At 50.0% G+C, this 16,106-nt stretch overlaps 1 protein-coding gene across 2 annotated transcripts in view; it reads left to right on the top strand.

The window, feature by feature from the left end:
- The window catches only part of QTRT1 (queuine tRNA-ribosyltransferase catalytic subunit 1), a 144,770-nt gene extending 138,655 nt beyond the window's left edge, over window positions 1–6,115 (top strand). For both annotated transcript variants that reach the window (XM_069604275.1, XM_069604274.1), the window contains one exon: window positions 1,808–6,115. In XM_069604275.1, the coding sequence (XP_069460376.1) occupies window positions 1,808–1,957 (150 nt within the window). In that variant the 3' untranslated portion in view covers window positions 1,958–6,115. The remainder of the gene's footprint in view (window positions 1–1,807) is intronic.
- Window positions 6,116–16,106: the final 9,991 nt, after the last annotated feature.

The raw sequence follows: 16,106 nt of genomic DNA, 5'->3' as shown, positions 1-16,106 counted from the left end.
CAATGTAACACCCGCCTTCCATCCAATAGCTTTCCGTCACCGAGTGATGCAGCATCTTTGAAGAACCCTTTCCGATTGCCCTACCGGCACTGGTAGTATGAAGTTATGCGATTGACATGGCCACACGTAATAAAGAAATATGCTATGCGGGGCCTCACACACGACATGATCCCACGATCGTAGCGGGCTTTAAATACAAAGAAAATGGCGGCGACCGTGAAAACGCCATGCCACCTGATGAATAGATCCTCTTATACATGGTAAGGGACCAATGGGAAAGTAGTTTAAATGATTCAACTTGATTGTTGATGCCTCTGTAATGTATTTATGGTCACCGCTGTAAATAAGTGTACTTGACTGACGGTAGAAATATTAGCCTTGAGAAAGCCTTGCTTAAAGTGAAACATGAGCACAGGCACTGCTGATGGCTTTTCTTCTGTTGAACATGGATCGACTAATCCTTCTTATTTAGGCAATAGTATTTTGGAATTGTACCCAATGATCCAAGCTACTGTCTTGCGCGTGTGTCATTTGGGTTTCCGTGTGGCTTGCTTTATCAGTGGCCAGGTGAATGTGTCCATGTCAATTGGCGCATACAGCAGACACATGTTATGGAACCATTGGTGCTTGGAGGGGGTTACAATAAGAATGTACCCGTCTTTATCATGCTTGGGGGAAAGCTTTGCAAACAACCTGTTCCTGTATTGCATCAAATGATCAAAGCAAAACAATGAATTGCCTTTGTGTGTGTGTGAGTGGAGGTGCATGGTTTGTGCGTGTGTGTTGAGACTGGAAGTGCATGGTTTGTGTGTGTGTTGAGACTGGAAGTGCATGGTTTGTGTGTGAGTGGAAGTGCATGGTTTGTGTGCGTGAGAGAGTGGAAGTGCATTGTGTGTGTGTGTGTGAGAGAGAGAGAGAGCGCAAGTGCATGGTTTGTGTGTGTCAGAGAGTGTGGAAATGCCTGGTTTGTGTGTGAGCGTGTGGAAGTGCATGGTTTGTGTGTGTATGAGAGAGTGTGGAGGTGCATGGTTTGTGTGTGAGCGTGTGGAAGTGCATGGTTTGTGTGTGTGTATGAGAGAGTGTGGAGGTGCATGGTTTGTGTGTGAGCCTGTGGAAGTGCATGGTTTGTGTGTGTGTGTATGAGAGAGTGTGGAGGTGCATGGTTTGTGTGTGAGCGTGTGGAAGTGCATGGTTTGTGTGTGTGTATGAGAGAGTGTGGAGGTGCATGGTTTGTGTGTGAGCGTGTGGAAGTGCATTGTTTGTGTGTGTATGAGAGAGTGTGGAGGTGCTTGGTTTGTGTGTGAGCGTGTGGAAGTGCATGGTTTGTGTGTGTGTGTGTGTGTGTGTGTGTGTGAGAGAGAGAGTGGAGGTGCATGGTTTGTGTGTGAGCCTGTGGAAGTGCATGGTTTTCGCGTGCGTGCGTGTGTGTGTGTGTTGAGAGTGTAAGTGCATGGCCAGTCTGTGCTGGCGGCCACGCTCCCTCTGGCGCAGGATGCCAGTGGGACGGCAGAATGGCATGCATTCGTCAAGGGTCTGTCCTGCCTTTTCGCCGTAGGTCCAAAGGGTGGTGCTTGGTCGGCAATGTCTGCCAGTGTCCAGTCCCCTCCGCCGCCCTGTGTTGTGTTAAGCTGGCCATTCGGGGCTGCAAAGCTGGAGAAGAGATTGCTTTGGGTAGTGGACGTTTCCTCCAGTGTCAGAGGGGTGCCGTAGGCTGCAGCTTCCGGAACAGCGCCCCCCGCAGGAGGCGGCCAGTGAATGGTTTTTCTGTGCTCGTGACCTGTCTTTCTTTGTATCCCTCTCCCCACAGCTGAACCTGATGAGCTGCCTGCGGGACAGCATCCTCGAGCAGCGCTTCCCGGAGTTCGTGCAGAAGTTCATGAAGACCATGTATAGCGACAAGAAGTACCCTGTGTGGGCCGCCGACGCGCTGGCATCGGTCAGCATACATCTGGAGTGACGCTTGGGGGAGCTGGGGGGGTGCAGAACACTGCCGGGTGGGGTGTCAGGGTGGGAAGTCGCCTGCTGGAGCCTTTACTTCATCAGAGAGGCCAGTCACGCCACACTGCGGTTCCCCAGGCCGAGATGGACGTCTGGAGAAGCAAACGCCCCCTGCCATGATGCCCTGCACTGCAGATGGTAGAAGCCTTTCTTCGCCACTCTGGGTACATCTGTGGGCGTTGGAGGGCGGGGGGATTCTCGGGGAGCATTCCTTTCTTGTGGGGTATGCCCCCATGTCCTAACTCCAGCGTCCAGCCCCACGCGTGCCCTGGCCAGTATTGGGGCGCTAGGCAGTAGCGTAACTTCTCCCCATCTATTCTGTCTCGGCAGCTTGCATTTGCAGTCGGGGGGTCCCCATGTTGCTTCTAGGTTTAAGAAGACTTGTTGTGGGAGTGGGACGGATGTGTGGCCAGCGGGAGGGAGGGGGGGCGGGATTCCACTGGCTGGGAGGGGGGAGTCTTGAACTCTGGCCAATCCGGGGAGGCTGATCATTGGCTGCTTTACTGCAGCTTCCTGGCGCGTGCATGAAAGATGGCGAAGCAGTTATGGGTGCATTGCCCAAGCCACGATGGGCTAGGAGTGGTTCCCCCTCTGATGGACGCCCCGTTTTCGACATTTGAACGAGCTCCCTTGCATCCCTTAAGAACGCGGATGCTGGCGACCCCCAGAGCGATCTGTAAACTTGTTGCAATCGTACTGTTCTCTTTTAGAAGACCTATCATTTCTTTAATAGGGGAATCAGATTGGCCCCGTTGTTTAAGCATCCTTTCACACAGGTGGCCAACGGCAGGGCGACCTTGCCCGACTGATGGGTATTGCTCAGCCAGTGGGAAGGCAGCATACGCTGGCCATGGCATCACTGGTCCCGTCCAGGACCCACCCCTGCATAGCATGGCACAGTGGGCATGGGGGCATTCTGCTGCACACAGGAGTGGGAGGAAACGCCCCGGCTACCTTTAGAAGCTAGAATAAACATTGGGGGCTTAGTAGGAAATATTCCTCCTGCGCATTCAGCTGTCGTCTCTTGTACAGTAGCCATGGCGTGGGCTGCACGCGGCATGGACTCTGGAGTGGGGCAGCCCCCTGAGGGGGTTAACCCCTGATTGTATAGTATACTGGTGTTCAACTATCGTGCCTTTGGTCACCCTGAGCTGTTTTCAGAATGGGCTCCTCCTGTCCAGACCCCATGTTTACACCCGATTGAGTGGAAGGGAGTGTTTTGCTGCCATGGAGTTGGGGGCTTCTGTTGAGTTGCTCCAGGGGGCTTCTTCCCACAGGCCCGTCGAGAGCTCCTCAAGTTACTACAGTATAACCGTAGAGTTTGCCACTTTGTCTTAAGTGTTAACTCTTTCTTCTGTTCTAAAGGGAGAGATCTTGTTCCAGCAATAATGCATTTGCAAACCGAGGCCGGGATATCGACCGCAAGAAGTCATTTAATAAAATGACACATACACCCTTGCCTAACAATGTGACCACACAATCGAATAGAGGTATCTCAAATAAAAATCTTTGGTGCATGTTACTGGCTTGTGCTGATCCCCCACGCCACCTCTTGCATTCAAGGCACTCTGCATTCGTACACAAATAATACACAAGAGACCAGAAGTGGGGTGAAAAGCGCTGTAGTGCAAACACACACCAGTGCATAGGAGGGCTGCATTCTGCTCTGCCCCTCCCAGGCCTGGCTGGAGTAGCTAAGTCTATTCTCCACCTATTAACGGCACGCATCATAATCAACTGGTCTTTTCGCCGAAGAGGGGGAATAAAGTACATTTCGTAACGGCAGGCTGTTTCTGCGAGGCAGCCTCTGGCAGCCTTGGGATTTGAGCCTGCAGCGTCATCACTGTGTACTTCGCAGGAGGGGCTTTTCATGCCCGTCTGAGGCCTCGCAGCATTCCACAGCTTAGCTGTTCTGTGCTCGGCGACATCACTTGGCACGGATGTTCAGTTGTTAGGAAAGTCTCCTAGGCAAGTCTTTAGGCCAGTACGTTTCTATCCGATGAATCTCAAAGAAACCAAAAGAATCAGAAATGTTACATGTAATAGTGCACATGTGTCACCGCTTTAGATCTTGCCGCCTTTATGAACCAGGTGACGCAACAAACTGTGAAGAGTGTTTTTGTAGTTCGTCTGCGATCTGAGAAATGACCACTTGATGAAGCAAATATCTGATTGCCCTAAACAGACCGCCTCGCCGGCAATCCGCTTAGTAATTGTGCTGCTGAGGAAAACGTAAATGGGAGTATGACCTGCAAATAGTAGAGTAGAGAGAAGGCAAGTACAAGAGTGGCCTACAAGTAGGGGTGTAGAGAGGCGAGTGACGCGTGACCTGCAAACAGTGGTGCAGATAGAAGACTAGTGCAAGAGTGGCCTACAAGTAGGGGTGTAGAGAGGCGAGTGACGCGTGACCTGCAAATTAATGTAGATAGAAGGCGAGTACAAGAGTGGCCTACAATTAGTGCTGTAGAGACAAGGCGACTGCAAGATTGGTCTACAGACAGTACATGTAAAATATCTCTTTTTGAAAATGTATCGCTTTGCAAATGGTCAGCCTATTTCTTTCATCGGCATGAACATGCCCAGCTCCTGGACCTTTGCCTGTCGGGCATCTTTTGCGATAGCTATTAGTGGGTGATTAAAGTTGCTCTCGCTTCAGGAATTGCTCTACTCCTGCTTGCTCAGGGGTTTCCCCGCCAACCTCATTTACCCATGACTTTAGGCTGAAGCGGTGCCACAGAAAGAAAGCGGCAATGTCCCCTCACCCCTTTGCCTAAAGTTCTTATGTGTGCTAGTGGTAACATGGTCAATGTGGAGGTGGGAGGCATGGCTTCTAATCCCTGCTCGTCCATATTGCGTGACCCCGGAGAAATTACCTGAAACTGGCTGTCACACCGTATTCAGTGCTATGCTAAAGACTGGACTGGAGGTGGTGCTTACATTACTGATGTCGCGCTATATGAGCGAAATAACATTCTGACACATTGAAAGTGTCCTCTGCATACTAGATCTTTGAAGGAAATAAGGCTTTGTAATTTCAGCTAAAAAAAATCGATTGCAGAAAAGATAAAGCTGAGGCCTCAAACATGTAATGATGGATTTTGAAGGATGGGAAGGAAATGGGTGGTAGGGTCCATCATGTGCTGTTTATAGGTTAAGTAGCAGAGCTCTACGGTAACTACTGCCTTACTTGGACCAGACCTTCTATAGCTTGATGGCTCCCACTAGGAAACAAAGGTGCCCTGTTTAAATACTCCCCAGCCCCCCCCCCCATGTTCTATATTGAACAGCGTTCCCTTGGGCCCCTGGCAGTGCACACTCCAAAAATTGACACTTGGCCCTACACAGTGCATTCTGGGGAGCCATGTGCTTGTTATATACCTGTATACCCAACCCAAAGCTGGTCTAGCCACATGTATGCCTGAACGTTCCAAACCAATCTTGTAATGTGAGGACGGAAAACTCTTATAATCACGAGGTACACCCCACAGAGAGATTAACTCTCTGTTCTTTTCACACAGATTGCTTCTGCATGCCTGCCATTTTTTTTTGACAAACCCAGTTAACTGAATAAATGCTTTTGTAGAGGGAGCTACTCTGTTCATGATGCTCCGGTTGCTGTAGGCACGTGCTGGGCTGTGCAGCGTGAAGACGCATGACCTACAGAGGTCGATCCACTATTGCTGTCCAGTGCATTCTAGTGGATTGTGAAAACCTGCCTGCTGTGAACGGACCAGGAATCTGGACATCCTAGAAAATCAGTTTAATCCCCTTGTGTGCCAGAAAATCAGTTGAATCCCCCTGTGGGCCAGAAAATCAGTTTAATCCCCTGTTCGCCAGAAAATCAGTTTAATCACCAGTGCACTAGAAAATCAATTAAATCCCCATGTGCGCCAGAAAATCAGTTGAATCCCGGTGTGTGCCAGGAAATCAGTTTAATACCCTTGTGCCAGTTTCTACCTGCAATCATAGTTCTTCTCCTCGTGTCTTCATTGGGATCATAAACGCAAGCCAGTATATTCTGTACAAATGGAAATCTGTTTGGAGAAAAAAAGTTGTTTTTTAAATAAAAATAAGTTATGCTTTTGTACACAGAAATAAAGTGGAAAAAATCAACAAATCTGGTTTCTGCCTGTTTTTTTTTTTCTGGGAATGAAAAATAAAAATAAATGTGCAAGATGGTAAAAAGAAGAAAGTGGTTATCTTGAACGGAAAACGAAAGCTTAAATGTATAGCATTTGCTATGTATTACATTCATACAGGCGTATTCCAGTGTGAAATGGAATAGTTTAAAACATCTAGAACAGTATTGCATCATTGGTTTTTGAATATATGGTTCGCTTATCTGTTAAACTTCCTGCCTCTATCTTTTTCTGAATTTAGTTTTGGAAACCAACTTCTTCCGAGACCTTCCTTCTGGTCCCTCCACCAGCTACCAGGGATTCTGTGCACCGCTCCATGCATGCATGCATGCTAGCTGCTCATTTTAAGTCTGACTTCCTTGTTTGTGCGCTTGTTTTTAAGTAATGATAAGTATCCACAGTGCAGACCACTTGAGCTTTTTTTATTCATAAACCAGGCATGTTGTCCATGTGTAGACAGCCGACAAGTGTTTCAACCTCCACAGTCTTTATCAAGGCTGTTATTGTATAGGTACACAGGTCAACAAGTGATATTTGTGACATGTGTGAAGATTGTGTATATAAATTACACGACCGTGAGTGATGGTGAGACATCCATGTGAATGGTTTAGACCGAAGTACAGTGGATAGCAGTCATGGTATGGTCCAATTTCTTATATATATATATATATATCACTAACACCTTCTTAAAGGGATGTTGTGGTTAAGTTGCACTAGCAAACACCTATGAAATTCAATGGAAAAAGGTTGTTACAGGGACGTTATGGTTACAGGTAAAAAAAGAACCCCCCCCCCCGAAATTTGACAGTTATGGCAAGCTAAGCAACCATAACTCGTGCCACCACTGTGCACTGCAAGGACTAACTCCCATGGCATCATAGATGCCATCACACATCATCTTCATGACATCACATGTGTATTTACTTTTAATAGGAAGCCTCCACAAGGGATTGTTATTGTAATGGTGGCAGAAAACTATCAAAGATTATTGGAAGAACTATCATGAGATAAGTAGGTAATGGAGGAATGCATTGCTATACACACCACTGTAGAACACACTTCTTCACTGTACATGGAGGGACTCGTGTGCAAACGTCGCCATTGTCTGCACCATGCCTCGTGGAAGTGTAACCTTCAAAATCTTTCCATGTTACATAGTGAAATCATGAATGCATTCGTTTTTGAGTGTCGGGTACTGTGAAACATGTAAGAAGTAGCTACCATTGCCTTTATAACTACATAATTGCATTACTGCACAGAAACCATAAAGACACCACAATGCATACAATCATGACAAGGGAATTAAAGTAAGCTAAAAAGGAGCAGTATTACCAAAAACTGTTCATAACATAACTGATTATCTTCATGCACAGAAACCAGTGCTGTTTTATGCTTTCCTCTTCCCCTATATGTATATGTATCACATGATGGGAGTGAACCCTGAGGAAAGTAGTGTAAGAACATATAGGAAGGGTGGGGTACACAAATATAGAACCTTTTGAATTGTTTGTTCCTCACTGTTAGTGAAGAAAAGCCCCTGGCCTACTTATGGTAGTGAACAAAACGGAGGGAGCCACACATGTGATGTCATGAATGAGATTTGCGATGGCATCTTTGATGTCACGGGTGTTAGTCCTTGTAGTGCACAGTGGTGGCACGAGTTAAGGTTGCTTAGCTTACCATAACTGTTGAATTTCAGGGGGGTTTCCGGTTTTACCTGTAACCATAACGTCCCTGTAATGTTTTTCCATTGAATTTCATGGGTTTTTGCTAAAAGCAACTTAACCATAACGTCCCTTTAACAAGGTTTTGTGTTAGTGAATTTCATAGGTTTTTAGTAGGGCACTTTAAGCATAGCGTTGCTTTACAGTAGTTCAGTAAAGAGAAAAGTTTTTTTGTAACATATATAGATTTCAACTAGTTGGCATATGTCAATTACACGGCACGTATCCGTAGGACTCCGTTAGTGTCCGCATGTCTGCATCTTGAAATGCACTTTTAAGTAGTTGTGGAAGCACACATGTTTACGTTCCACACCTAGACCCATGCATAGGACATGCACTGTATGCTGATAACACGGCCCTTGTTGCCAGCCCTACGTATTCATGCAGTAGGCTCCCGCATTTAAAGTATTGCTGTCCACTTCATGGGAGGCTTTGCAAACTTAGCAATGTGTGGCTAAAGTACTCCTAACTCTATAACGGCCACTGCTAAACAACGATCAGCAACCTGCACTGTGACGTGGGTGTGGTAAATTTGGCATTACTTAGATTTCTCTTGCTTCCCTTCCCATGACCCGTGAAACTGATACATTGTGTGTGCACTGAGCAGAGAAAGTACGAACAGGTCACCTGCCGGTTAGGCAGTGTAAGAAAAGATGTAACTGCATGTGGGGCAGTTTGTAATGAGGCTGCAAAATTGCAAAGCTGGTGAACCTTCTGCACGGACATACTAGTGCATGTAAAGGCAAGTAAGGAAATAGCAGAATTTACAGAGTGCAAAGTAGCTTAGTGGTGGTTGGGAAAGCGCTGTATGTCCATGGGTTGCACAGAATAAATGGCTTCGTGGCATAGGTAAAGAAGCTATGGTTGTTGCTGTTATGAACATTCTTGTATTCCATTATGTATGTATATGCGCAAATGGTACCGCTAACAGTAATGGCGTAACATAAAGTGTTTGTACTGCATGGGACGACAACTGAAAATGAAGGACAAAGAAGCAGTGAGCCGGCTACCCCCTTTCAAAGAATGACATTGGGTACTGTCATGTACAGAATTTGCCACATCTGCTTTGGGCAACAAGAGGGGCACTCCTGTAGGGCAGGGGAGCTGTAAAACAACCTTTGCAAACCATATGCTGCGCTACAGACCATTACCCGACAAAGGGCATTGTATTGTACATGTTGTGCAATGTGCTACTGTGCACAGGGAAGGTACTTGGAAGTGCATTCCAACAGTTGTTAAAGGAGCATTACAATGGGTACCGCCTGTATAGGTGATGGCCATCCAATAATTCTGTCTCCCGGCACGGCCCCTATAGTATCTAGGCAGGTGCTGCCCCTTCTGTACCGGACCTTTCCTGGCTTTCCTTCTGTGCCATGTGTGAGAACACGATAATAAATAAAGATGCACTGGGAAACGAAAAAAGGTAAACAAAGAAAGCACCTTTCACAGATGAACAACTGAATTGCCAATGCACGTATGCAGGGCAGGAAGTGTGGCATTGTGGAGAACACTGCAGTGCAGTCGGTTAGAAAGGAGTGCACTGTACAAAGACGTTTCTGCACGTGTTGCAGAACGTTTTGAAGATAGTCACAGCGCAACACTTACTGCAAGAAAATATCACTACTTGCAAGAAAGGCACCAAGACAATGTAGATGGGGTGGGGGGGAAGGGGACAGCAATCGAGATAGCTGGCACAGTAAGTTGAACGTTGTAGCTAGGGAAAAGTGTTTGTGCTGTGAAATGTCATAATAGCATGGGCGAAGTATGCCATTGGCACATGACAAAGAAATGCACAAATACACTTCGAGGGGATTGGGTCCTCCGACGTATTCCATATCTATGACATGTAATCACCACAGCTGTGCTGCTTCGGAAACTTTTTTCGGCTCCTGCGTCGATGACGTCGATGCGCCGTCGTCGAGGACCTCCTCCGACGTCATCCGATGTGATAAGTAGGACGCACGACGCCCGTAGCCTCAGTTCCGTTTTTTCGCGAACGTGTTGCTTCGTGATTCTCGGTTCACGCCTCGACTCTTTGGAGTTCTGTTCTTCTCGGTTCTTCGAACCTGTTCGTTTTGTGAAAATCCTTCGTGTGAAGATGTCTTCTACTTCGTCTTCGACCCCCGCGTCCGGGTTTCAAGAAGTGCGGGGAGTGTGGGTCCAAGATGTCGGTGACGGACTCGCACGACGCCTGCCTCTGGTGCCTTGGGGAGGCTCACGACACGGATGACTGTATCGACTGCCAGTCGCTCACGTCCAAAGCCTTACGGGAACGTAAGAAGAAGTTGTCGGTAGGTCGTGTGTCCAAGCCCAGGAAGTCGAAGTCTGCGGGGCTTTCTACGGATGATTCGAGGGGTGACTCTCCGCGTCATCGTCGGAAGTCTCGTGGGTCTCCTTCTAGGAGTCGGTCTCGCCATTCCTCAGCCTCTTTGAGGCATTCTCGGAAGCGCCGACACCGGTCGTCTTCCAGGTCCTCTTCGGAGGACTCTGCCCGGCACGTCGCTTACCCCACCAGCCGTGCGACGCCGGAGGAATGGGCTTCCTTCGGGAAGAAAATGCTGGCGATTCTTGAGTCGCAGGGTACTATGCCGTCCGCGCCCCCGAGTGGGGTCGGTCGTGAGAGGTCGAGAGACACCGCTCGCAAGAGTGGTTGGCGCGGGTCACGGGAGAGGTCCCGTTCGGACAAAGAGACTCATTCTCGACGTACCCGTTCCAGGTCCCGGTCCTCGACGGGTTCGAGACCGCGTGCACCTGTGAGGTCTTCGAGGAAGACATCGGCGTCGAGGGCGTCGACAGGCTTTCTCGAGGCTCTGGCTCCGAGGACGTCGTCGAAGCCGTCGACGCTCAGGTCGTCGAGGGACACGCTCGAGGCTCCGGCTTCGAGGGCTGTGTCGACGCTGCCATTGCTGGAGGCGCTGCATCTGACGTCGACGCCGATTTCCTCGACGCCGATCCTCTCGGCACCGATCCTCTCGGCACCGATGCCGGTTCTCTCGACGCCGGCGCCGATTCGCTCGACGCCTTTCGTGTCGGAGGTACCCCTTGGCACGGGAGAACCCCCTAGGAAAGCTCTGGTTTAGAGCAAGCTCTCTCGGGTGCCTTCTTTTCGCCACCTGGACTATATTTCAGAGGCGGATGAGGATTCTGATGGCCTGGTTCCTAATCAGGTTCCAGATGAAATTGTCTCGGGCCATAGTCAGTTTGACTATTTGAGACAGTCACTGCATGATGCCAGTGGACTGGACACCTCTCCGGAGGTGGAGTTTTGTAGGCCTGAGCCTGGCTCTCATGCCGATTCCTCGTACCGGCGCCTTATGGCTAGGGTTTCTGAGTACTTGGGATGGTCTGCTCCCCCAGGGGAGTTTGTGCAGGATGATCTGACGGACATCCTTGATGTTGGTCCCCCAACTGATCCGGTACTGCCGTTCCATATGGCTTTACAGAGAAGGGTGGCGGCGGCTTGGACTGCTCCGGAGAGTCTCCCGGCGGTGGGCAGATCCTTGTCGCGAAAATACCGTCCAGCCAGTAGCGACCCCTGCTACTTGACCAGGCACCCTACTCCGGAGAGTTTGGTGGTGCAGGCGGCCACGGCCCCGGCAAAGCAGGCGTCGTACCCTACCATCCCTCCTGATAGGGACGACAAACGTTTTGATGGCTGGGCGAAGAAAGTGTTTTCTTCTGGTGGTATGGCGCTTCAGGCGGCCAACTCCATTTGTGCCTTGTCTCGTTTCACACACACTGTGGAACTGTGTTGCGTTAGCGGCTGAACATATTCCCGAAGGGGAGGAACGGGATGGTTTCCTTGCTATGGTCCAGGATGGTAAGGATGCCATGTGTGAGTCCGTTCAGTCGGGTTTGGACTTAGCTGAATGCGTCAGTAGGTCCATGGCGGCGAGCACCGTGATACGCAGGTTTGCGTAGTTGCGGAAGTCGGGGTTTGCTCCTGATGTGCAGTCTCGGCTCCTCAACATGCCCTTTGACGGTGAACACCTTTTTGGCCGCAAGGCTGACGAGAGCCTTGAGAGGTTGCAGACCTCGAAAGCTGCAGCGAAGTCGTTGGGCGCTGCAGTTCGCCAACCTCCGCCTTTTCGTCCTAGGGGACAGCAGTGGAGGGGTGGTTCCTTTCGCTATTACTCGTCCTTCAGTAAAGCGAGAGGAGCTGGCAGTCAAAGAGGCCAACGCAGGGGTACCAGAGGTGGACGACAGGGTACCCGTGGTGCCAATGCCGCTCGGGCAGTTGCCTCTTTGCCCTCAGGTAACGCCGCGGCCGCTCCCACTCAGTCATGAGGCCATGTCCCATGGTTTGCCGGTTGGGGGAAGGCTGGCGCAGCATCTTGTAGAGTGGCAAGCCATTACTTCAGATGTGTGGGTTCTGGAGATCATAACCCACGGCTACTGTCTTCCTTTTCGGCACAGGCCTCGCGACAATCCACCGGGGAACCTCTCTTTGCAGAGTCCGGATCCGCTCCTTGCGCAGGAAATTCAAGCCCTGCTGGAGAAAGGCGCCATAGAACTGGTGCCTGTAGCGGAGAGGAACATGGGATGGTATTCCGCTTATTTTTTGGTTTCGAAGAAAGACGGGGGATTGAGACCCATCATGGACTTGCGCGGTTTGAACAAACTCCTCAGGAAGGACAAGTTCAAGATGGTTACTCTCTCTCTCAAGTCCTCCAGGCCCTTCAGCTTCAGGACTGGTTGGTGTCACTCGACCTCAAGGATGCTTACTTCCATGTGCCGATCCATCCCAAGCACAGGAAGTACCTGAGGTTCGCGGTTGGCGACTCACACTTTCAGTTTCGGGTCCTGCCGTTCGGATTGACCTCCGCCCCGAGGGTTTTCACCAAGCTCATGGTGGTGGTGGCAGCGCATCTCAGGCAAGGGGAGATTCACGTCTACCCCTACCTGGACGATTGGTTGATCAGGTGGAGCTCTCCCGAGCAAGTCCTGGATCATCTGTCCGTCGCCTGCCACTCCCTTCACAGGCTGGGCTTCTCCCTCAATTTAAAGAAGTCCCATTTGACGCCAACACAGCGGCTCCAGTACATCGGAGCAGTGCTCACTTCCCTGGGGCAGTGTTTTCCTCCCCAGGTGAGGGCTCTTCACATTCAGCAGATGGTGCACAAGTTTCAGCATGCCCAGACGCTCCCAGCGTTCGAGTTCTTGAGGCTGCTCGGCCTCATGGCATCCTGCATTCTTCTGGTGCCAGAGGCTCGCCTGCGGATGAGATCTTTGCAGTGGGCGCTCAAGACGCAATGGTCGCAGTCCTCCGGCAGGATGTCGGACCCGATTCAGGTGCCGCCCTCGGTCTCCCGGGACCTTCTGTGGTGGGCCGTCGAAGGCAACTTGATGAAGGGGGCTCCTTTTTGGCTTCCCTGGCCGGAGGTGACGATCGTGACGGATGCATCCCTCACGGGTTGGGGAGCTCATGCCAACGGGCTGACAGTCAGCGGTCGTTGGTCTCCGTCGGAGTCCAGACTCCATATCAATCTGTTGGAGCTGAGGGCCGTCAGGCTAGCCCTGAAGGCTTTTCTGCCGACTGTGCGAGGAAAGAGTGTCCTGATCCTGACGGACAACACAGCGGCCATGCACTACCTCAACAAAAAGGGGGGGGCAGGATCACTTCCTCTGTGCAGGGAGGCGATGCAGCTCGAGTTCTGGGCCATCCAGCAGGAAGTTTCGATCTCGGCAGTTCATCTGGCCGGAGACGAAAACGTGACGGCGGACGCTCTGAGCAGGCAGAGCACGATCTCTCACGAGTGGGAGTTGGCTCAGGAGATTCTCCTGGAGATCTTCGCCCTTTGGGGGACCCCTCAAGTGGATCTCTTCGCCTCCAGTGTCAACCGGAAGTGCGAAAGGTTTTGCTCGCGGGAATTTCCTCCGAAAGGAGCCTTGGGAGACGTGTTTGTGGTGGAGTGGTCGTTCCCGCTGCTGTACGCGTTTCCTCCAGTCCCTGTCATCCTGCAAGTGCTGCGGAGGTTACGGAAGTTCGGTTCCCGGATGATCCTCATTGCTCCGGCGTGGGCTCGGAGGACGTGGTACCCGGACCTTCTCGACTTGTCCACCTGCCCTCCGCGTCGTCTTCCCTACCGAGACGATCTGCTCTCACGGGAGTGGGGTCAGGTTCTCCATCCAGAGGTCAGATCCCTCAACCTTCACGCTTGGCTTCTGAAAGGTTGAGGTATATGGATTGGGTCCTCCCTGAAGACGTGATGGAGGTGTTGCTTTCGGCCCGAAGGCCAGCAACAAAGTCTCTGTACCATTGGCGTAAGTTCTGCGACTGGTGCCGAGTTCAGAATGTGGATCCTTTTGCATGTGGCATCCCCATGGTTCTGTCCTTTTTACTTTCTTTGGCCCACAGGGGCTTGCAAGTGGGTACTATTAAAGGTTGACCTGGCGGCGCTGTCCATCTTTAAGCGCTCGTTTGAAGAGTGTTCTTACTTTAAAATCCCTTTAATTTCACAGTTTCTGAAAGGGCTCACTAATTTGTTCCCTCCGTCACCTTTCCTGGTGCCCGGTTGGGATTTAAACCTTGTTCTTAAGTTTCTTATGGGGGCTCCGTTTGAGCCTTTACATTCTTGCCCTTTGAGGCTGTTAACTCTGAAAACTGTGTTTTTAGTTGCAGTTACTTCCGCTCGCAGAGTGAGTGAGTGAGTTACAGGCACTTCCAGTTAAGCCACCCTTCACTGTATTTCACAAGGACAGGGTTGTCCTTAGAGTTCGTCCTTCTTTTCTTCCGAAGGTAGTGACGGAATTTCATTTGGCCCAGAAGGTTGTTCTTCCGGCATTCTATCCTCCTCCGCATCCTGGTAGGAAGAGGAGAGGCTCCATAGGCTTGATCCTAGGAGAGCTTTAAGCTTTTATGTTTCACGCATGTCCCGGGTCAGAGTGGACGATCAACTCTTTATTGGTTACGCTGGAAAGCGTTTAGGGCAAGCTGTGACGAAACAGACTTTGTCTCGCTGGATTATTTTGGCCATCTCGGAGTGCTACCGCTTGGCGGGTAAGGACCCACCGGCTGGCTTGCGGCCACATTCTACCAGGGGTATGGCTGCATCTACTGCCCTGCAGAGGGGTGTTCCTATTCGCAACATCTGTGATGCAGCCACCTGGGCTTCAGTACATACATTTGTACGTCACTATTCCCTTGATTCCATCCGAGCACAGGATCTGGCCTTTGGCAAGGCGGTCCTTTGCTCTGCTATTTGATTGACTATTCTAAATTTTGATTTTAAATTCTTTCCCTCCTCCTTGCTCTGGGACTGCTTTGGGAGTCTGTCAAAGATATGGAATACGTCGGAGGACCCAATCCCCTCGAAGAACAAGTTACTTTCTTACCTGGTAACGTTCTTTCGATGGGATGGTCCGACGACGTATTCCATATCGCTCCCGCCCTGCCTTCCCCGCTGCAGAATTTCTTTTGCGATTGCAGCTTACGTTCCGCAAGGCTTTGTGTCTGACTGGCAGTTGACTAATGTCACACGTTCTGGGGGAAAAAACTACAACTGAGGCTACGGGCGTCGTGCGTCCTACTTATCACATCGGATGACGTCGGAGGAGGTCCTCGACGACGGCGCATTGACGCAGGATGCAGACGCCGAAAAAACGTTTCCGAAGCAGCACAGCTGTGGTGATTACATGTCATAGATATGGAATACGTCGTCGGACCATCCCATCGAAAGAACGTTACCAGGTAAGAAAGTAACTTGTTCTTCTTTGCAATGTACTGTGCTGTTTCCATTGACGGACCAAATAGAACGCTGTGACATCGGTAGCTGCATATGCAATAGAAAGTTATACAAGATATCAGAAAGAAACGCTTGAACAGAGTTAGTGCCCCCTTCATTGCAAACAGCACTGTATTTGTATTTATTTGTATAGCGCATCAAGACCCTGAGGCAACTGAGCGCATCTCTTGCATGTTATCGGTTTACAATTACAGAAAGATATGTACAAGTAATGGGCAATTACATTTACAGTAGTGTACAATAAAAGCACAAGAGCAAAAGCAGTGAATATACAGATCTATCCAGGCGGGGGTGTATTTACAATAAGGTTATATCCCTTCTCAGTTATGTTCCCCTTCCCAGAGCCAGGTTTTAACCTTATTCCGGAAAATCATGAATGAAGCCTCAGCGCATTCCAATTTTTGGCAGTGAGCACGGGAACTCCTGTAACATGCTGTGCAATGTTCCCTGCACAATGAGCAACAGTAATGTCGGCATGTTTGCGTATCACACACACAAAC

This window comes from Ambystoma mexicanum, chromosome 3q, assembly GCF_040938575.1.
Source record: "Ambystoma mexicanum isolate Mex_15411 chromosome 3q, UKY_AmexF1_1, whole genome shotgun sequence".
Taxonomy (NCBI): Eukaryota; Metazoa; Chordata; class Amphibia; order Caudata; family Ambystomatidae; genus Ambystoma; species Ambystoma mexicanum.
The sequence above is the reverse complement of the archived record's forward strand: the minus strand, read 5'-3'. Positions and strand labels throughout refer to the sequence as shown.